The 23,502-nt window shown below is 39.7% G+C and overlaps 1 protein-coding gene across 7 annotated transcripts in view; it reads left to right on the top strand.

The window, feature by feature from the left end:
- Positions 1 to 23,502, top strand: part of CADM1 (cell adhesion molecule 1) — a 291,229-nt gene that overhangs the window by 240,249 nt on the left and 27,478 nt on the right. For 2 of the 7 annotated variants that reach the window (XM_030538269.1, XM_030538268.1), the window contains exons 7-9: positions 3,043 to 3,215; positions 8,118 to 8,174; positions 21,012 to 21,044. In XM_030538269.1, the coding sequence (XP_030394129.1) occupies positions 3,043 to 3,215; positions 8,118 to 8,174; positions 21,012 to 21,044 (263 nt within the window). The remainder of the gene's footprint in view (positions 1 to 3,042; positions 3,216 to 8,117; positions 8,175 to 21,011; positions 21,045 to 23,502) is intronic. The other 5 variants (XM_030538271.1, XM_030538270.1, XM_030538273.1 and 2 more) reach the window with 3 other exon arrangements.

Here is a 23,502-nt window from a genome sequence, read left to right as displayed (position 1 = left end):
CATTTTGAATGACTCTAACTATGCCCCTTTAACAGTAAAAGTCATTTATCTGACCCCTCTTGCCTGATTTTAAAGTTTGCTCTGTCTCAGAATCTTCTAATCACCTCTGCAAGCTTTAAATGTAAAAGCCTATGGCAAAAGGATAAGATGTTGGGTGTGTCATTTTTCGTTGTCCCACTTGGGGCACTTTATAAGGTGCCTGATTTTCAGTCAGCGGCGAGCAGCGACTCTATTAAAATTGTATCTCTTCAAGGCAAGCACTCTAAAATTGAGACTTCCAAAATCACTAGTCAGTTTAGAAAAGCAAGTCCAATAGCAATAAAACCTGGCTTGGCAACGCTAAGATTAAACTTATCCACACAGTCAAATAGCAGGTCAAATTTTGAGTTTCAATTTTAATAACACCTAGCCTGTACATAGAGATTTACATGCTTTAACTAAGTTCCACAGATGTCTATGGACTACGTAAGTAATTATCTCCATTTTACAGAGCAGGAAGCTGAGGCACACAATGTTTAGCACTTGCTCAGATCCACACAGACAGAAGATCAGAATGCAGGCGTTCCTGCTGCCCAGCCCCAAGATCCCCTCTGTCACATCCATTCATATTGCCTGGTGGGCAATCTCAAGATTCTCAGTATCTATTTTCTTGACAAAAGTCCATCACTTGGTCACTATGAAAAGCCCAGACGTTTGTGGGACCCTCAAAAATGGCATGAGCTCCCTCTTTTAGTTCTCGAACAGGAGACAACCAACAAATCTTATCCCCCGAGTCTGGATACCTTAAGAATACTTGACTCTCCTACATAATCTTTCATCCAATGATCTTGAAGTACTTTCCAAACTCTTAAGTCCTCCAAAACCTGTATGAGGGAGGTAAATAGTCGTATACCCATTTTACAGCTGGGATCCTAAAGCACAGCCAAACCAAACGGTTAGCTCAGGGTCCCCCAGTGACTGAGAATTCTATTCGGAAGTCAGCTACCACATTAGTCCTTTTATTCAGAGCACTGGCCCATATTTCTCCCTTTGTAAGTATGTGGCTGTGTGGAGGCCGTGTGTCCTAGCAAAATTTCTGTCATGACTTCCTCCTTGCCAAGACGTTAGCTTTTGCTCTTGGCAAAAAAAATCCCAACTTTGCGTTCATCTCTGCAGGAGTAAAAGGTTTTTTTAAAATTACATCATAGGCTGATTAGGAGCTCATCTTTTACTCCAAAAAGCAAAGCCGACTTTGAGAAGGATCTCAAATGCTTCATCACCTACATTGAAAACCTAAAATGGAGTAAATTAAACACATCTGAAATTCCTTACTTGGGGGCAGGAGGGAAATACTGTGGAACCTAATGCCATGGCAGAGGGATAGTGATTGCATTTATTCTCTGTTTCATTAATAGTACTGTCTATGCTAATTCTTTCTCTCTAGTCATGTGGATATGACTGTATGCATAAGCACATGTTGGTAGGTTACTTTTGTGTTTTGCCAAGATGTTGTGTACAATCAAAAGGGTAATGTTAATTTGCTGTTAAATATTGTCCCACCTATCACACTCTGGCTACATCTACGCTGCCAATTGAATGACAAAACGTTTGTCTAAAAAGAACACCTCTGAAAGACACAAATTTTGCTGTGACATGTGCCTGGGTGAACAAATGCGCCTTATTGGGGGTGGAAGTTGTTTGTTGGCAGGAGAGCCAACACCGGCTACATTGCGTGACTTGTAGCAGCACGGCTGTAGCGACACAGCCATGTCACTAAAAGCCGAGTAGTGTAAACATAGCCCAAGTGTTTCACCTGTCAAGCAGGAATTCTGATTGCCAAGCAGCCCATTCGCCACAGCCTGCAAGACTGACACATGTGATAATAATTTTTAAGTTACTTTACTGGGTCATGGTGACACACTCAATTACTATTGTTTTTAGATACCGTTTAAAGCTTTTAATGTACCCTACTATGATTTGAATATTTATTAGTCAGCCATAATGCCTGTTTCACAGATATGTCACTGCCCATTGAGACTGTTCGAATTGATGGAAAGTTTAGGCGAGGGCTTCTCAATTGTTTACTTTGCATCAGAAATATGTGTTGTCCCACTTCTGTTTAGATGGAGATTGCTTGGGTTTTTTTTTCCCTTTACTCCTCAGAAGAGCAGTATTCTTCAGTTGTCTAAGAGAGACAATTTTTTTTGTCTCAATAAGAGTGATGAGGAATTTCTCCTTGATTCCAAATACTGCATTGATGTGTTTTTGAACGTTTAATGAAAGTGACTGATAGTCTTACTGCCATTGAGAGACCCACAAAAACTGTTGTTCCCTCCACTGACTCTCTATAGGAATATCCCTGTTCTCTGAACTGCGTAACTATTACGTTCATTGTTGTTTCATTAGCAACAGATGAGAAAACAGACTGCCAAATGGAGAAAGGGTAATAAGGGGTGGGGAGAAGAGGCAATGTTATTTTCCAGCTGCTAAAATGGTACTAACAAACGGGAGACAAAAATGTTGCAAATGAGTCAACTGTATCCCCTTTCAAAGCTGTTCAAGCTTGCTAAAATGTATCAATTTTGTTAAATTAACATGTGCTTTGCAATAAAATTCTGTTGAAATTTAATTCACGCTTAAAGGGCTACTGTGCATACATATATAGCCCATTGATCGTAGGCCTCAAGCGTTGGAGTTTGTGGGGTTTTCCCCCAAATTAATGAGATGATTATCTTTTGGTGAGGTCTGTTCTCCTTGGATTGCTGTGAAACAGCATAGCAAGTCAAAAAATATTAATTTCCCAGGGAATCATTTCCAATTGATATAGGATAAATTGTAAGTAATGTAAGTGCTTCAGCATGTGAGACGTGAGTGATTCAAAAGCAAATGAGGAGAGTATTCACTAATCAGTGCATCTTACTCAGGAAGGTCAAGAATTTCATGTCATTTCCTTAGTGTCTTTTTGTCTGTCATGTGATCTAGTATGTGGATGAACTATTGAAAATACCAACTTGATTGTCGGAATTAGTAATGCAATTGTTTCTTTCTCCCCCTCCTGCATAGGCCTACGGAAGTGAAATGGTTAAGAGTAGATGATGAGATGCCTCAACACGTTGTAGTGTCGGGTTCAAACCTTCTCATTAATAACCTAAACAAAACAGATAATGGTACATACCGCTGTGAGGCTTCAAATGCGGTGGGGAAATCATCTGCGGATTACATGCTGTTTGTATACGGTACGTAAGGAAAAAACGCCATTCTACTAGACTCATTTACACATAATTGCTACATACCACTCTCTAAAAGCTTTTGAAAAAGTAAATATTTTGCTTAATGCTGGAATTTCTGATAGCATCTAACACATCCTCTCATTACATTGGGGGGTTCTGGGTAACCATTTCCTTCACTCTTTTTTCCCCTGATGCTAACCTCAAATGAAGAGCCTCTGATGTTCAAAGTCCAGTAAGTGATGACTTCTCAGAGCTATCATTGTGAGCTTGCCGTGGAGATGGGATGTATTGTAAGATGCAGTACAGGAAAAGGCCAGCGCAGAAGCTCGAGGGGTTGTGGGGAGGGGCTCATGGGGGCTGGGATAGCTTAAGTTATCCTCTGACAGTCCTGAATATTGTAGGACTGCTCCCTATGGTATCTTATCTAATCTGTTGTGCTATATCTGCTGCAATGGTATAGGATTGTCTCTCCACTCTGTTTTTAGCAAGTTAAATTACAGAAGAATCAGCAAGCATATCCAGCTAATTACAATCCAGTAAATAAGCTGGAGGAATGAGATGTCTTAAACATATCTGTGGCTGCCAAACAGACGCTAAAACATGCCTCAGCATCTTTTTAAAGTGCTGTTAAGTACCTACTTTAATTCTTCAGTTTCTCTGCATTATTTCACCATCACTTTTAACCTTGTTGTGCTCTTGTCATGGAGGTCGGGCATATAATGAAGATTCAGTAGACACTTGAAGAATGGTCCCCAGACTAATTATGAACAATTCCCTTGTGCTACATGTGTACGGCTAGTTCTTTAGGAAGACTTAAGATGCATGGGCTTTTTCCCCCCTGCATTTTATAAATGCTGCCACCCCTAGTGGCATGGACAGGCTCTAAGGACAGATCAGTATGAGAGCCCCAGCGGTCATCAAGCCTGACTGCTTCTAAAGCCCCCTTGACTTTTCTCGCAAGTATTGATAATTGATGTCTTTTGGATTATTACAATTAAGATTGTGCTGGTATTGTGTTTTGGAAGCTTTCCCTGGTTTAAAACTTACTCCATATTACCTCCGCTTGGAATGGTACAGCTCAAAATCCCTTTTGCTGATACAGATCAGGCAGCTTGAGTGCCCAGCTTCTGACTTTCATACACAAGCATTGCTGTACATGTACAATATTTTAGGCATTTATAAAGGGAGGCCCCTGTAGAAATGTATGTCTATGGATTTTAATTAAACCAGGGGTTTTCAAAATTCATTGCTTTGCAACTCCCTTCTTACAAGAAAAATGACTATGTGGCCCCAGGAAGGGGGACTGAAGCTGGAGCCTGCCCGAGCCCCACCACTCAGGGCGTTGGGGCCAAAGCAGAAGCCCAAGGGCTTCAGCCCCAGACTTGAGGGTCTGTAACCTGAGCCCCACCACTCCGGGTTGAATTCCTCGGGCTTCGGCTTTGACCCCGGACGGTGGGGCTCAGACCTGAGCCCCAGCAAGTCTAATGCCAGCCCTGGCAACCCCATTAAAATGGGGTTGCAATCCATTTGGGGTCCCGACCCACAATTTGAAAATGGCTGAATTAAACAAATGGTGAACATGTCAATCTTTTCCCCCAAAGTTCCCCAAAAAAGGGCATCTGCTTTTAAAATGAAAGTTTATTTCATAAGACACATCCATATTTCAGAGTTGTTTTTCTTCTCTCGGTCTGGTGGGGTAGGGGTTCATTCACACTGATGGTTTTTCCTTAGATCAACACGTGACTAACTTTGCAGTCCTAGAAGGAATAAACTCTCCGTACTAAATGACAACATGAGAACATGTGAAACAAGGCTCATGCTTATTGCATCAATGCAATCACACTTTCTGTATAATGTCCTAAACATCATAACTAAGGAGTTCGTATGAAACTAGAATTATGCACTATAATAAAACAACAATTAAATGACTTTCCATTCCTTGGATGGCTTCATATACTACTTGTCCCATAAATGAGGATTTTAAACAAAATTTAGTAGCTGTTAAATGAACTGGTCTCCTTCCAGTTCCTAGTGGGCTTCTCTTAGAGACAGCTCTAGTGGGAATGGCTCAAATTGGAATCTCTGGCCATTTCAGGCCAAAGATTCAATGTACTCTGGAAACTGAACTCCCTTCTGAATGTTACACATGATCTAAGAGTGAAATTTTCAGAGCTCATGTTAGCACACGCTATCGCTGATTTTGCTGTGTCTGTTGTGTGAACAAGAAGTTTAGGGCTGTCAGTTCTGCACCTCTCATTGACACATTGAATTCACAGGGAAAGACTGCAATTAAATTATTTTAAAAGAAATGAAAATTCCAAAATATTTTTAGCCTGTGCCTATAGTGCGTACATTTGACAGCCATCTAAGCATGATTAGCTGCTTTTATGGTCTGTCGGGTGTCCACAGTCAAGTAACTTTTCTGCATCCCATCGTATCAAGATGGTGGTAAAATCAGAAGTGTCCCAATACGGCTCAATACTCTAGATTGTATAAAGAAGTCCCTTGATGCTATGCATTTTCAGCCCAGGAATTCAGAGCTGTTGGTCTTATGAGAGTGGATTGCTCATGGCTTCCTTCTCTAATGCACTGGTTCAAATCTAGCCCAACTCAGTATTAAGGAATGCAAATACTATGCTGTGTCCTGCGTAGAAATGCGTCGCAGTCTGAGTCCACCTCCTAATAAAGCATGCATGTCTCATAAGCCATCACCACATTGAGCATCTTTTTCTCAGCATGGAAACTGATCCGTGGAAGTAGCATCTACAAGCCTAGTGCAAAATGCATTAAAAGGTTTCCCTATTGCTTGCCTCTCTACCTGTTCCATGGAGAAGTAGGACTTATTCTCCAGGGCTGTCAATACAGGACTTTGTATCAGCACCAAATTGATCTTGAGAGAGAATAAGAAAATAGGGTGATTAGTCTGTCAAATCACTCCGTGTCTTAACAAGTCCCTTAATAGTTATCCGATGCAATAAAGTGTAATGACTGCAGAAGAGCTGTGACTATCTGACATGTCAGCCCTACTCTACCTCGTCAAGATTAATCTCCTTATAGAATTAAAATACACATATGTTTAAATATAATTAAGTCTAAAGTGTCTTCCGGCAGCAAAAACCTGCAAAGTGATTGCTGCGGAACTGTCCTTAACTCTCACACACACACACTCTCTCACTCTTGTATCCTGCTGATGTGTTATAAGGATGTCTAATCACATATAAAATAATACAAACTGAAAATGTTGTTGCCTAAAAATTAATTTCACATTGGGAGTGACCAAAGACATTTCCTAGAAATCTCTAATGTGATTATCACATGAGACTAGACAGTCATCTCCCCCAATCAGTAGGGACGAAACTGTCAGTAGCAGTTTCCCCTGGTGGAGACAGTGAAACAGAAAATTCAGTTTTTCATCCTCAGTGATAAAGGTTGGTGATTTTCTTCTCATGCTTTGCTCTGTCTCCACTGGTAATAAAGAAACATCAGTGTAGTGCCTTGTCAGCCTACCCCAAGTTAGGTGGATGATGATGAAGTTATCTAACAAAGAAATGGACCCAGGTATTGCAGCTGCAGGAGAAGGACAAAATATTTAAAGGCATTCTTCATGAATGATCATTTTCCTTTAGCTGACTTCACAATGAAGCAAACTCCAAGGTAATGTTTCTTAACTTTCAGGAAGTTGTATTGAACACAATAAAGGTGCAGCATATAATTAAAGTTTGGATGTATTAATCAGAGAATTTGAGAGCTCACTTGGAGATAAAAGAGTAGCAGATGTGTCAGTGATGAAAAGTTGACATGCTTTAGATCAAATTTAAAATCAAAAGCCTATGAACTGTTTCATACTCTTATTGCAGAATGATTCCTTAGTTCAAAGTCTTGCTGACTACTTAACACATTCAGTTTGATCATCCTGGGGCATTGATATACATATAATTTTTTTCTTTTACATCTTTTCTCATCTTTCCTCCTTCCCCAAATAACTTTTGTGAAGATATGACACACTATATGGTATAAATATTTTATACTGTATAGCCTAGCACTGTTTGGTGGCTTTACCAGGTCAAGTGTCTTTTATAAATTCTTTGTAAAGAAAAAAAAATCTCTTCAGTTTTCTGGTTTTTTTGGGTTTTTTTTCCATCCAGGATGTGATATTAACAAAAGGCAGGGCAGCATTAAAATAATGATATTTATCAGTCACAAAGGTATTGACTTTATTTAAAAAACAAAAGTCTCAGTAAAATCTTGCATGCCTCAAACTTGATATTTAATAGTGACATTCTCATTTCTTTGTATTTATTGCTAGCTTAGAAGTAGTTTTACATCCTGCGGAGATGTATTGATGGAGGAAGAATAATGAAGTTAACAGTTCTGGAAAAAGTGAATGAGAGAGACTCAATCTGCTGTGGATATTTAGTCTGTTAAGCGCAGCAGGAACTCCCCCCTTTCCCACCAGAATTTTCAAATGTAAACGTAGAAAAATGACAAAGCACCATTGTCTTTCTTTGTACATAGCAAATTGTCGTCCTTGTCACAGGAAGTTTTTGTGGTTTGTTTTTCCTATAGCTCTCCCATTCCATCTCTCTCTCTCCCATCAATGACTAATTTGTGCTAGGTTTTTTATTTTTTTTCAGCATTTATAAATGACAGAACAAGAGAGAAATTTCTGCTGGCATAAGTCTGTGTGTAGCTCCATTGCAGTCAGTGCAGCTATACCAGATGGATTCTGGCTCTCTGTCTTTAAAGCCAGTTGGGAAATTTGCCCCTCATTTTTAGGAGAATAATGACATCAAACAGCCATGCTGCTTTTCAGTGTCCTCGTTTCTCTCTTATCATTGTTGATCATTGTTGTGTTCTGTTTGTTTTTCTTAATTTGCCTTTTTATTTTCCTTTTTATTTTTTATCCAGATCCCCCCACAACTATCCCTCCTCCCACAACAACCACCACCCCTACCACCATCACAGGTACGGTACCTTCATGACCATTGGAAATGTCCTGAGTGTGTATTGTCTTTTATGTCTATAAACAGAAGGCTGGGGGTGGGGGGGTGGAAATCTTTATTTTTCATAATATACCATTCTTGCACTGGTGTGTTATGATCTCAGGAAGTTGGACAGTCCTTACTGCAGGTGTTCTTGGAACATGGAAACTGACATGTCAGACATGACTAACAGTCCGTTTAGTCCAGGGCTGATGGCTAATATCAGATACTTCAAATGAAGATATAAACACCCCTGTAGTACATCTAACACAGGGAGCAGATGTTAAATATCTTGCTCACCCCAGTCAATATCACTTTCTGAGCTGTTTATGCCCGGAAGCATGAAGTTTGTTTTTAACTTTGTCCAACTGGTATGATTACAAGTGCTGTTCTCATTCATAGATATTTCATCTATTTCTGAAACTTAGCATGTTTTGTTATCTACCTCAATAGCCTGCAACAATAACACCACCACCTAGCTCTTATATATGAGCCCACCAGTCAGTTATGCATATTATTCTAATATTAAAAAGAATATTCTGTTAATTTTTTTAAGTTGCCTTTTAATTTTGAATTCCTATTTTCCTGTATTCTGGGACCAGGTAAATAGGAACACCAAACTGTCCATAATACACCACTCATTACTTTACATCCATCCATCATCTCACCTCATGTTCCTTTCCACAATAACTACATCTGTCTTCCCAGTCACTCCGCATAAGGGAGGCTTTTCTGATTTTCCCTGCTCAGCTACAATACTCTGCTCACTTTCATTGCCCTTTCCTGAATGTTTTTATTTCAACTATATTTTTTTTCTTGAGATAGAGGTGACAAACTGACCACAATACTGAAGGTGAGAATGTGCCATCAATTGTCCAGTGGCTTAATATTTCCTGTATTATACTCCATCCTCTTCATAAAGCAGCATAACATTTTGTTTATCTTTGTGACTACCGTTGTGCCTTAGCAGACTTTAACTATCCTACATTCCCACCCCCGCTCCCATGTGATTTTACAACTAAATCAGACCTCACGGGTGTGGACAATTAACTTAAAACCTTCTTTCCAATGTGCCTTAACATGCTCTTGTCCCAGTGTGTTTCATCTGTCATTGTGTTGTCCAGATTTTGCCATGTCGCTGTCTTCCTCCTTCCAGGTCCTCTGTCTCCTTACTATTTAACTTCGGAACATGCTGGCATTAACTTTTTCCCATCTCAAGACTTGGCTATTTATTACAGTATTTATCTTTTAATGACTTTTTATTCCATAATATGTCTTTAACTTCTCACTTCATTGTGTCAAAGTTTCCTTCAGAGCCTTTTGTGGAGAGATGTTTTATCAAGTATCTCTGTCTAAAGGAATGGTGTAACTTGGTGGTTCTTTATCCACTGTTTTGTTAACGCTTTCAAAGAAGCATAAATGGTTACAGAGCCTAACTTACCCTTTCAGGAGCAAAGCTGCTTTGGCGCTATTACATTATATTCATGTGATGCTTTGTAACACTATGATATTCTCATCTTTTTGTCCTGGAAATGAAATTAAGTATTGCTAACATGTCATTTTGGGCTCACTTTTAGTATTTTTTGTATAGATGGGTACTCTGCTAAGCCACCCTTCGACACTCAATATCGTAGCTGTTTCGAATAATAAATTTCATGTTGTTTGTAGCTCAAATGCCTCGATCCTTGCCGCCATCCAAGACTACGGTAAGGCATCTTAGGCAACCTCCATGCTGATTCTACAGAGTTCTCCAACTTCTCCTTTTCGGTGCCCTTGCTTCCACACTCTTTTATTTAAAACAAAAAATTACAGTTCTGGAAACTAAATATCACTGGCTCTTGGTATGAGTCCCCTTTAACTGATGTTGAACTTGATTATATTACATCCTCTGTTATTTAGTGGCTTGAGCCTATTACTGATGTTTGCAGATTTTGCTGCCTCACTGATTATTCAATATTCTGCATTTACCATTCACCCTTTGATCCTTTGGCTGCTGCAGCACCCCTCAGTATAAAATCTGTGCTCTTATGAGTTGGCTTTTGTAGCCACACAAATTCTTAGTCCTTCCCCCACAGACTTGCTTGGATCAGAAATCTGCCAGCCCCCCTCTTCCCACCTCCCCCCCCCGTGATCCAGGCTGTTTTTGCAGTTTTTAGTGTCAGTCATTATTCAAAATGCACATTGCACTGCTGATGCATTAGCTGGCTCCATCACTGTGCCCTCCCCTTCTCTCAGGTTTTCCTAATGTCTTTCCTCTGTAATCTGCCTTCTCCCATGTAACATTCACTGTCAGCTGGCCCTGCCTTTGGAGCATTTCTGGGAGAGTTATTGTAATGGCCTTGGGCCTTGATGATGATCCTAATAATCTAAATTTAGCTCCCTGGATTTCTAACAGTTCACTTGTGGTTGACACAGACCCATCAAGATCGTAAGATCATCTTCAGACTCTGAGAGATCCACATGCCTGGTGAGATCTGACAGCCGCTTATAGTAGACAAGTCATGGGTACCTTATGATTCTTGCAGCGATTAAATACCTATTTTTGCTTGTTCCTGATGGTAGAATCCCCTCTCCCCTTACCTATCTAGTGAGTATAATAGGGTGAAAAAGACCCCAGGTACTCTGGCTTCTAAAACAGAGCTAAAAAACATGTTTAAACACAGTTTATGCTCAGCCATAACCCTCATCAGTTAATCTGGTTTGACCCGTGTGAATGGGGCCAGACATTGTACTCTGTTCTACTCTTATTCCAGATCACTGGGAACTTTTCCATTGACTCTCATAAGGGCAGAAACAGGCCAGTTGTGCCAAATTCCTCGGTTTCAGTGTGGACTTTCTGTTTGTCTCATTCTGTTGCTGGGATTTGAGGCCACCTTACAGATATACTTTAACCTCCTGATCCAGGAGTTGTGTCTTCTCTCAGCACAGAATGTCTTTGTGCTAATGAACGAGCTAGCACTGAGGCGTTCTTAAACTGAAATTGCTCCTAGAACAACTTTGTCAAATCCCTCTCTTTGATGGATGTGATCTTGCAGAGTTACTGTGTCTTAGCAAGCAGCTATATATGTATTTATCTTATCCTGAAGGCTCAATATCTGCACTCGTGGAATTTAACATTTGCTCCTCTCTCCAAATAGATTAAAGGTTATGGAACTGAACATTTTCAATCTCCATTTCTACAGAGACTAGACAGTCTACTAAATTTAACTGGAAACCCAAGTCTGACAAATGGATATAAAAATTAATTTCCACTCTTCCCCTGCATTGTTTAGTTCATTGCAGCCCCGTTAACCTTAGAAGCTTCAGCAGCCAAACACACTCACGAGTAAGTTCCTGCAGTTGTATACTGAAGCTTATCTTCCTTTCTTCCCAGTAAAGGGTTGTGCAACCGAAATCCATTTACAAACTAGCATCATTGCAAGAATTATGTACAGTAGTAGTGTAGAAATACTACTTAAAAGCCTCAAAGGACAATACATAACTTCTAATTGTATTGCCTCCAAAATACTGAAATGTTCTCATATAGCAGGGGTGGTCAAACTTACTGACCCTCCGAGCCACGTACATTAATCTTCAGAAGTTCCAGACCCAGGGCTTGCCTGCTTCAGCCCTACGAGGCACATCGGCCAAGGCTCAGGGCTTCAACCTCTCTCCTGCTGAAGTTCCAAGCCCGGGCAGGCAACTCCCATGGGGCTGAAGCCCTACAAGAAGACTCCTCACAGGGCAGAAGCCCATAGCCCTAACCACCCCAGTCTGGTAGGTGGAGAAGGGCAGGGAGGTGGCGGGGGGCTCCACAAGCTGCACTTCAACTGAAAAGAGCCGCCTGTGGCTCTCAAACTGCATTTTGGCCACTCCCACCATATACTGTGAATACTGGTGATTGACTTTGTTCAGAGGTGGTACTGCTCCTTTCTTCATGCTTAGTCTTCCACCCAAACCAATTATAAGCACTCCTCAAATCAGGGGAGATTTTATCTCCATTATACTTCACCTTCTCTCGCTTCATTCCCCACACAAGCTGGGGACACGCTCAGCTGGCATCGCATGGAGGCTGAGGGCGGTTCTGCCAGGACCCCGTCTTCAGAGGAAAAATGAGCTGTGTTTGAGAGAGTTTTCATTTGCAAAGCTCCTATTCTCTGCATTTACACTGCACTCCTTACCAGATGCCCACTCCAGTGTAGAGAACGCTTCCTGATTCAGGTGCTGAAGTTGCTCTGAGGGCTCACTTTTTCTACCGTAAATAAGAATAGGCTTAGGAAGGGTCCATTTGTGCTTGGGCATGTTCAGTAGGTTCTTCAGCTGTAGTCTCCAGTGGCAAACACCCGTTTTGATTATTCGTATAAAGCCAAACGTGCTAGTTGATGTTGTACAGCCATTGCAGGAGGGCATGATTTCTACACCAGAGAGCCTTCTTCGCTATAACAGATAATACATTTTGTGACAAAATATGACCCCTGAGCTGTACAAAATTCCTCCTCAGCCCATTAAAATCCCTGTTTAGTGCTGCCCCCTTGCCAGCCAGCCACTGCTGTCATCAGCCATGCTTCGCTGGCCAGCCACACTTTCTTCTCCATACTCTAGATGACAACCTAAGGCAAGTCTTGGCATGCCTTCATTGTCCAGTCAGTCCACTTCCTGAGCATAAGTGTCTTTCTTTCACTCTCACACTCGCTCCTGATGTGACTGTGAAAGCTGCTGGCAGGGATTGGCCTGATCAGTCAAGCTGAACTCTGAAAGCAGTTCTGTAGTGCTGCGGGGAAATCATGGAGCGTCTGAAAGAGCACGACCTTTAAACCATTTGCTCTGTCTCTGCTGCCTTACTGCTTCCAATTTATCACATGATGGTTTGATCTTTTCAGTATCTACTCTGATTTTCTGACCATCCTTTGGCATGTCAGCTGTTATCACTGGCAAATCCTTTTTTTTATCATTTCAAATTGTCCTCGTGGCTTTGTTTATTAAGATGTACAATATGATATGGCAGAGCAAACTGCATAATTTAAATTGCCCCTGGAGTCCTCACTTGAAATACTGTTTTTGGACAGCTGTTATATCTTGGGAGATAAATGTTCTTAATTTTTTTAAAAAATGCTCCTCTCTGGTCATAATGTAGTATTCAAAAAAAGGATCTGCTTTTAAAGAATTTTTTACCCTCTGTACGGCTAATTTTCTTCCCCCTCGGCACACAAACAATTAATTGTGTACCTGTACAGTCATGTTTGTTGCCTCCTCTGCTGTTGGGACTTGCGTGTAACGTAGCAGCCATTTTAATGGAACGTGGGATGTACTTAGCATACTACTAGGGAATCCCTGGGGTTGTAGATTACATGTTTGAGCATATATTGCATGGATGTTCCTTTAAAACTTGTACAGAGACTCAAGTGCAATCCTGTAGCAATGTCAAGGCTTCTCAGCAACTCATCACATCCTGATCCTGAACTGGCAGGTTTCATATCAGATGACTTGCCTTTGAAATAATTGTGAAGTCTTTTAAAATGTATTAAAACATTTTTTTAATTTAAAGAGATGTTGGAAGGTTTAAAAATAAATACATCCTTATTGGTGATAGCATAGATCAGCAGTTCTCAAACTATGGGTCGGTACCGCAAAGTGGGTCATGGCCCCGTTTTAATGGGGTTGCCAGGGCTGGTGTTAGACTTTCTTGGGCTCAGTTACAGGTTCGCCGCCTGGGGCTTAAGCCCTTGGGCTTTGGCTTTCCCCCCCAACCCCCTTGGGGTCATGTAGTAATTTTTCTTGTCAAAGGGGGTTGCAGTGCAATTAAGTTTGAGAAACGCTGCCATAAATGGTTAAAACCAAATGGTAAAAATAGAACAAACTTTTCAGTTTTTCTGCTGTTTTTAAGTTGAAGCATTAGAAAGTAAAATTATTAATCTACTTCCCAATCTTATGTAAATGTTCCACTGTTTAGGTTGCAAACACCGGAGGAGGTTGTTGAAGTAGAAATGAAGTATTTTTTGTACATCTTCACTTACATGTTAATGTTTTATTACTATTCTGTTTTGTGAAATTTTAAATGTGGGGACTGAACAACTTGACTGTTTTTTTCTATATAAATAAATAAAGTGGGTGTTGCCAAGCCTGGAATGATTTCACACTTAAATATTCCGTAGGCTAAAGGTACAGTGCTGGTGCCTAGAAATAGAAAGGTGCCACAGGACTCTTTGCTGCTTTTACAGATCCAGACTAACACGGCTACCCCTCTGATACTAGAAATTCCATGGATTTTCTGCCTTCCCAGATGAATTCCTCTGAATAGCACTGAGTTCCTGTCATGAAAAACGCTCTTCCTGAAGGACAGGTTAAACTTAGATTCTGAAACTCAGTCAGTGGAAAACATTTTTTCCATCTTTGCATAGGTATCTAATATAAAAATAGGAACTCTTGTATTCATTAGCTAAGAAAAACATTGCACCATTTTAAATTTAGAACTTACATCCTAGAAAACTCATTTAAAATGATAAATTGATTCCCACCACAAGTTTGTCCTTTTCCTGATTTCAGCTGCTGGTGTGATCAACTACAGCTGTCTGGGATTTATTCCAGGAGTAATCCAAAAAGGTTATGGGTGGGAATTATGCAGTAGAACATATTCTTTGCTGAAAGGTATTTTGAGCAATAGGTTTGTGGGAGGTTCAAAGACCATATGGATTAATGAGGCTACATATGTACCAGTGGACGTGGAAGCTTTGTGCCTAATTGGTTACTGTTGCTGACACTTTGTGATGCCAGTTCAGCTGTTCAGATAAAATGTAATGTATAAATGGAAAACTTCTTTCCCATGAATTTCTACAATGGATGATGGTGGTTAATTCCAACCTGGACTGGGCGAACTACAGATGTCCCCAGCAGCAGTTTTGTCTCCTTTTCTGAATGCTTCTTTAAAGATGCAACTTGACATTTGAAAATCAGAAAACATGAATCTGAAAAAAAGAGCCCCCCAATACTCTTCTGTCGTTGTAAACTTTGAATGTACACACACACACACACACACACACACACACACACACACACACACACACACACACACACACACACACACACACACACACACACACACACACACACACACACACACACACACACACACACAGAGAGCTAGGTGTTTGGTGCCATGCAATGCTTCACAGACTGGTGCAGAGATTTACACTGCTTAGTCATTCCTTTCCCCAAATTATTTATTGTAGCATTCTTGGTTTCTGTAGAGGCTTCCCTGTGTCCCTGATAAAATGTCAGATTAATTTACCGTTAACATCGTACTCCTCTGACATTTTGATCCAATATGTGACCACATTAAAGGGAAAGAGGGAGAAAATAACCTACATGCCTGCCAAGAAATAACTAAGCCAGTCTTACCCAACTGCTCTGTCAATAACAGCCAGAGCACTTTGATTTGTTTGTTACTCATTTGTGATGAATACAGTAATGCAGCAATCATTTTTACTTAATTGTGTATCTTCAGATAACTTGTCTATTTTGAAGCAAGAGGTCTGATGGAAAAATAATAAAACTGCTTATTCCACTTCTCAAACAAGATATAGTCTAAATATCTCCTTAGTATTTTGTTGAGTTCAAAATTCACTGGGCTTCTCCATGACCACAGGGCTTCTCCATGACCACTGATATATCTAGTAGCTTCCGATATCTGTGCATTGCTGTAGGAAGAGTCCTCATTCTAAAACAATAGCTACTAAACCCCTAATCTGCAAAGAGAGGAGCATAGGCAAAGGTGTGGAGCCCGTTTGACTTCTGGGAGGTCAGTGCAGGTTCTCTTAAGTTTTCTTTGCAAGGCTGGGGCCTAAGTGAGAATGCATATTACAGGGCTTTCTAGAAGTGTTAAAAATCCCAGACCAAGTTGCAGCACCAGATCTAGAATTCTCTCCCTCCCCCCGCCCCATCCCCGACTACCCAAAGTTACTCAGCAGATCCTGATTATTTTTGTGAAACATCTGGTCTTCAAATGAAGCTGTCTCGGGGGTGCAATGCAAAAGCTTTGAAGCCAACTTGGAATTATTTTACAAAGCATGAGCTTACAGTATCAAACACGGGGTCCATTCATCATTCTTCTGGGAAGACTTTAGAGATAAAGGATGGCTGCAGCTCAGCATTATATGTAGGCTTGAATTCACCTCATCCTCCCTCCTGCACCATTCAGTTTAATTGAAGTGTAACATAAATGAAATGAAACTAGGCATTAGGTCAGTGGAAATTAATAGATTTTTTTCAGTATTCCTTTTACTATCGTTTATGGATTTGAAATAAACTGGAAAATGATATTCTTTTCATAAATACAGAGCATTCATTACTTAGGACATTGCTGTAAAAATGGTAACATCAAGGGAACTCATTCTTGCCCTGGCCTTTTAAATGTGAAGAAATCTGAAAAAAGCAGATGGAACATGATTTCAGTGAGTCTGATCAGAAAGCCTGTTGGCTCCTTTTTTACTTTAATGAAGGAAATAAACTAGAAAGGAACTATACTGTGTTTGTATTTCTTAGTTTGGTTTAAAGACTGACACGTGAAATGGGTGCAGTTGAGCCTTATGTGCACTTTCAGATGCTACTCTTCTATCCATTCAGGTATGGGGTTTGTTTTTAAAAAGCCCCAGTGAATCTGTAGCTTCTTAAAGATAGTAACACTGCAGTTCAATTGGAAATAGAAAAAGCATTTTAAGCTTAGGCATTTAATTTTGTTCCTAAGATTTTTGTTTTCATTTATGCTGTTCATTCTGTGCAAGACTGTGGACTAATTTATGGATTAGCTTTAAACCCGCAGTCTGTCACGCTCAATGAACAATTTTCAGTTGGAGAGAAGCCATGTGAAAGAATGAGAATGTGCCACGGTGGAATGCTTGTGCCACTGTTTCAACTAAATATTGTCCCGCTGCCTCTGAAGTAATGCATTTTTTGCTACTTAGTTAAATGGCTGGTGTCTAAAGGTTTGAATGTTGCCAGTGTTTTCCCATTTTGCAGATACCTTCATATTCTACCACAGCATAATGTGTATTAGAGGTTAATTCATTCAAGTTCTGGCCACGGTAAACTGAGTGAGTCCTATGTCTGATGCTAAAAGGAAGTCGATATTAAGTGAAATATGCAACTTTATATCAGTAGGAAAATTCCTTCCTGGGATATCATGTTTGATGATACTCAAAAAACAGTCATCTCAACCTTTCCAGACTAGTGTACCCCTTTCAGGAATCTGATTTGTCATGTGTACCCCGACTTCCACTTCACTTAAAAACTACTTGCTTACAAAATCAGATCTAAAAATACAGAAGTGTCACAGTGCACTGTTACTGAAAAACTGCTGACTTTCTCATTTTTACCATATAATTATAAAATAAATCTATGGGAATATGAATATTATACTTACATTTCAGTGTATAGTATATAGATCAGTATAAACAAGTCATTGTCTGCATGACATTTTAGTTTGTACTGACTCCACTAGTGCTTTTTATGTAGCCTGTTGTAAAACTAGGCAAATATCTAGATGAGTTGATGTACCCCCTGGAAGACCTCTGTGTACACCTGGTTGAGAACCACTGACCTGGTGAACGCAGTATGATTATGGATTTGTAGAACTGGAAAGGCCACTGGATTGTTTTTACTACACCACATAAAACAATTTTAACTGAGCCTTACTAATTAAAATCCTATTCTTTGTTTTTCCTTAACATTAAGAATGCCTTTACTCCACCTCAGTGTTTTGTTATATTCTTCCTTCTAACCTCAGTACTCACCTCAATAGAAAACATTCAGTGTCGGCACCATTGGATAAATTTCATTTTCATAAAATTCGTGTGATTGTTGCTATCACCCATCACTGGGGGACCCAGTCAGATGCCTGCTGAACTCACTGAAGACTCTCATTGACTTCACTGGACCTTTAAACTAGAAACAATAACACACAGCTCCCTCCAGACTTTGGACCGTAAAGTTAATCAGTACGGTGACATGGTTATCCTCAGTATGAAATAAAACTAAAAGTGGGTAACCATGCTAAAATCCAGAGAACTATTTTAAAAACTGGTCAACTAACGGTAAAATCATAAGAGATTCTAGCAGTAGCAGCCCGCACAGTCTTTCTTACTACTGCTATATTTCTTTTCTTACACCAAGCAGAACAGTAGTGTTCTTGAGTGATTTATACACCATTTTGCATATACTCACTAGACTCATACCAAAGCAGCACAGCAAAAAGCTAATTTTCTCTCTCATATGATGCAAAATATTCTTCCTTAAGTGTGTGTTGTTTTAAATCTCTGAACATGAGATCATTCCTCTGCAATGCAGCATTGTACCATGAGTTTAAAAAAGTAAAAATATATATATAATCCTTCTTCTGAAAGAAGATGGTGGAGTTGAGAAGGACCTCTGGAAAGCATGTTCTAAACCTTTAATTGGTCTGTGTTTCCTGCTGTAATCATCCAATCCATTTGCTAATCATAACTTTACCATTCCAGCTGCAGCAAACATGTTGTTTGACTTGGATATTTGTTCTTGCTTATAAACTGCTTGAGAACTTTATTTTTGTAAAGCTGTTGGTCTCTGTCCCCAGAAGAGGAAGCGAGATGCACTGTCCACTTCACTGTTTCTTCACTAATATCTTTTCCAGCATATGAGTACAAGGTTGCTTCTAGCACAGTTTTATTTAATCTTAATGCTGACATAATTTTTTTTATTTCAGGAAGACAGTAAATTGAGACTGTTTGTAGATGCCAAGATGGTATCTCAAGAGTTGACAGTTCTGTAATTTATTCTAAACAACACTCCCTATCCCCACCTCCATTTTTCCTTTCACCATTTGCTTGTTTAAAATGAGGCATTATCGCAATGCTGCTTCCAAAAGAATAAAGGCCCACTCTTGTTCTCATTTTTGTTTTGGAAGGCTTCCACACTGCCTTCACCAAAGTTCCCAGCATGAGAACGAGTGCCAGAATATTAAGTACATGTTAGATTTGATTGCCAAGATAAGAACAGTATATGTTGGCAGTGGGAACAGATTAATGATGGCTTGATAATCTGTCATGCAAATCTTGGTGTAGAGTTGGTTAAATTGTGCATTGTTTTTTTTTTTGCTTTGATATTTAAAGCATGCAGACTTTGAATCTGTAAGTATTGTGTACGCCTTGTGTGATTCTTGTCTTCACTGATGGCCTAGACATTCAAACATAGACTGTCCTTAACTAAATTACAGAGGAATAGCCCTTCATGCTTCCTAATGCTTATTCTGAGTGTGGAAAGACTACAGTTCCTATGGTTCTGAGGAGAGCATGTTAATTGAGCGGGAACGCCTATGTGAAATTGTGTACTGTAATTATAAAACTAAACTTCCTGGCTAGTTTACAGAAATTATATGTTTTAAAGTACTGCTCTGCACTTTAACATATGGTTTGTTCATTTAAACATTGCCTTTGTAGTCCTTAAGTCCCTTTCTGATGTGAATGACTACATCTGTACTTCACTGAGAGTTTGAGAATATTTTTGTAAGTATTGACAATTTACAATTACATGCTGAATAACCGGTCTATTATAGCATGCAACCAGCAAATGCATATGGTAATTTTCTGACCCATTCACCATAGTTAATGAGAGTCTGAAAGCAGAACCAGGTGTAAGCCAACAAATGGAGATGGATTTTCCATTTACAGTGGTGTTGCTGCAATGTAAATAGACCTGGTAGGATAGGGAATCTTGGGAAGATAATCTAATTCCCAGGACACTGAGAGCTAAGATGGTAGGAAGTCCATCCCAAATACAGTTTAGTCTTTATAAACTATCTATATGTACACATTAAGCAGCAACTCCAAAAATATTTCGAAAGCCTTCAACAAAGCTTCCCAGTTTGATGTGAAGCAAGTTTTCTAAACCAATATATTCGAGGCTAGATGGAAAAAATGCAGTATATTTAACAAATGTAACACGTGACATTCAGCCTCCTGAAAAATAAATGCTTTCTTCAGAGCTTAGCATAAAAGACTAGAAAAGGATCAGAGATGAGGCAATATTTCTCAGCAGAGGAACTGGTAATCTTCACTTGCCGCCCCAGTATTCTGCGAAGACTTGTACTTTTCAATCAAATGAACGTCTCAGTGCATGATTCATTAGAAATCAAGCAAAAAGGCCACCTACAAATTTAATAAGTGTTTCTGAGTGAATGTGATCTGTGAAAACACTGTGTGCTAGTCCTCATCATCTCCCTGGTGCTTAATTGTTACCTCCTGATCAAGCCTAAAATGAGCTGGATGCCGAAATTAAACCGCGCATTATAGCACTTATAGGTTTCTTGGCATCAACTGGAGGATGGGAAACTTGAGGCTGATTGACTTCTGATTGGTAATGAAGGACCTGGGGTGAACAGGCTGGAGGGGAAGATTTGAGTGAAGGCAATGTTTGAATGCATGAAACCATTTCCAGGCTTTTAGGTCTCTGTCCTAGTTTTGAACATCTGTGTTTTGGGAGTACTTAACCAAAGAGTTGACACTGGTGGTGCTCCCCACATTTCATGTTCCCCTTAGCTCTTGACCACCAGTAAATATCCTCCTGGCAAGACTCCAGAAAAAGAAAGAATTTACTGTTTTCCTCAGGCTCACAGCTTTTGAATTCAAGGCATGTCCTTTAAACAGTGCAACTCACTTCAAATGCTTTTTGCCTTTCATTTTATTATTGCTTGTCATGCAATGTTCTTTGAAAGCTTGCTCATATATTATCTGTTCCATTTTTTCCATTTTCCCTTTTTTTGCATGCCGTTCCTCCTGTTTCTTCCCTTCCTCCAATCCTCTGTTCCTGTGTGTAGACACAACGGCGACGACAGAATCAGCAGTTCACGGTTGGTATCACATTCCTGTTTATCTACTTCCTCAGCACTGCTGAGTAGCAAGACAAGCTTGAGGGGGGAGAAGAGGGGGGAATGTAGTCTTCAAGGGAAATCATGTTTCAAGTGGACTGATCTCATAAATATAACATAATTTTTAAGGCTTGAAAGGATGTCTAGTCTTATCATTTCTGTTGAGTTTAACCACCAATTGTTACAGTCCTAGACTAGCAGCAATTCCCCAAACTGATGGAAATGGCATGCATGTAAGAGCAGTACAAAGGGAGCGACTGATTTTTAGTAATCCTTATTACTGGGGTAATCACATCAAAGATTAAAAAGAAATCTGGCTTTTGAAAATGTGAACTGAAGTTTAATTTTTTAAGAGATGCATGAAATTTTCAGTAGTGTTTTTGGTTTGGGAAGAACTTGACTCCCTTAAGTCTGTTAGAGACGTGCTATTTTTGATATTCTGTGGACGTTGCATAGAAGACCCTCTCGTCTCATAGGTCAGGAGTAAAGTTTTCATCATCACCCTGTGAGAAGAGCTTTTTAAAACAGACACCAACACTAACTCTTCTCACTGTCATAGCAGTCTAGCAAACCAGTCCTTTTCTTCTGTTGAAATTAGTCTATCAGCTTGACAGCTTTTCTTGTTCGCTGTTTTTAAACCATGTTCAAATATTCACTTCAGGTCAAAACTCCAGCATACAAAGAGCTTGGCACAAATTACTTATTTTTAAAACAATGACACCAAACCTGACAATTGTAATGAATTCTAATCCATATTTTGGAGGGAGTAAAGGGATTAATATTAATTCTTATTTCACGTTGGGGTAATGCAACTGTTCCATGTTTTACCCTGAAATTTGATAAGCCAATACATCCATAATGTGGAATAATCACTTTCTCATCTAGGGCACCTTATAGACTAACAGACTTATTGGAGCATGAGCTTTTGTGGGTGAATACCCACTTCGTCAGATGCATCCGACAAAGTGGGTGTTCACCCACGAAAGCTCATGCTCCAAAACGTCTGTTAGTCTGTAAGGTGCCACAGAACTCTCTTGCTGCTTTTACAGGTCCAGATTAACATGGCTACCCCTCTGATACGTTCTCATCTAGTGAGACATATCTTTGGCAACAATGAAGGAAGGGCAACTGAGATTTAAATGAATACGATAATATACAATGCAAAAAGGAGGAAAACGGTCCTTGTCCTGAAGAACTTGCAATCCAATTTGCAATACATTTTTTTTCAATTTGTTCAAGAAATCTTTTCAGGACATTTTCATATTATTCATACACTGCCCACCTCCCCCTCTAAATTATGATCACAGTTTCTGTTAAATGCTACACATTTTCACACGGTTACAGTGGTTTTGTCAAGACTCCTGGTAAATGAATGCATTTCTAGCAGCTGCAGCAGGAGAAGCCATTGTAAAGTAACAAAGCCCAAATGATGTCATAAAACAAAGACTACATTGAACAAACTTTCAAGATCAGATGAACGCAAAAAGTTATGGAACCTACTGATTAACATTTGAGGAGACATTAAAAGAACTAAATATGAATACAGAGATTGGGTTAAGTGACAACTAAGGGGTGGACATAACAGTCCACCAATATTTGATGTGTCCAAACTGAGGGAGAACTATTTAGAGGTGTACAAGAGATTAGAACGTCAAATAAAACTACAGGCAAATACAGATGAAATAGTACTGTGGACTTTTGAAAAAGTCGGCTAAGCAAAGTTCTACAACTGTAGAAAATGCACATTTGGAGATGTGCTAATTGTCTTAACACTAGCTCTTTTCTACCTCTAATCTCTGATTCAGGAATTGATTGAGATATTACATTTCAGATTCCTAGGATAGTGCACCATCGTGCCTCTCTTAATGTTGCTCCACCACACCTCAATCCTAGTCATTAATCAGTTTTATCCAGAATTTCTTGATTTAGTGACTCATCTCAGCCCTCCAGGTTTATTTCTGTGTCATTTATGAGTAAATTATATTACTTTCTATTAGACATTTTAAAATTCCTTATACTTTCAGGTGGACTGTGGAATTTAAAAATATCTTGGACTAATTAGGATGACAAAGTTATCAAAAAAATGTGTAGCCATAAAGATTAGGAGTGGTATTTCCTAAGCACTCAGTGTTGGCCAAATGCTGACTAGGAGTTTTAATATGGGCTTCTCAGGAGCAGAATTAGGCCAACACTGAGGATCTCTTCATATTTAGCCTCTGTTTACTTGCTCCTCCCTTCCTGATCTCATTATCAAAGTCTCTGTGCTACAGAGGCAATATCCCCTGGCAAGAGAAGTCTGGACATGTGCCTTTACGAGGCTAGTGTATACTGCTCCTTGAATAATTGGAAGTCTCTAGAGAAATATAGGGAGGCTGCATGAGCTTTATCAAGTGCCCCAGCCGCTGCTAAGACAAAAGTAAGGCCAAGACTGAGTCCTGAA

Source organism: Gopherus evgoodei, chromosome 19, assembly GCF_007399415.2.
Source record: "Gopherus evgoodei ecotype Sinaloan lineage chromosome 19, rGopEvg1_v1.p, whole genome shotgun sequence".
NCBI lineage: Eukaryota > Metazoa > Chordata > Testudines > Testudinidae > Gopherus > Gopherus evgoodei.
Note: the sequence above shows the minus strand (reverse complement) of the source record. Positions and strands in the feature narration are given on the sequence as shown.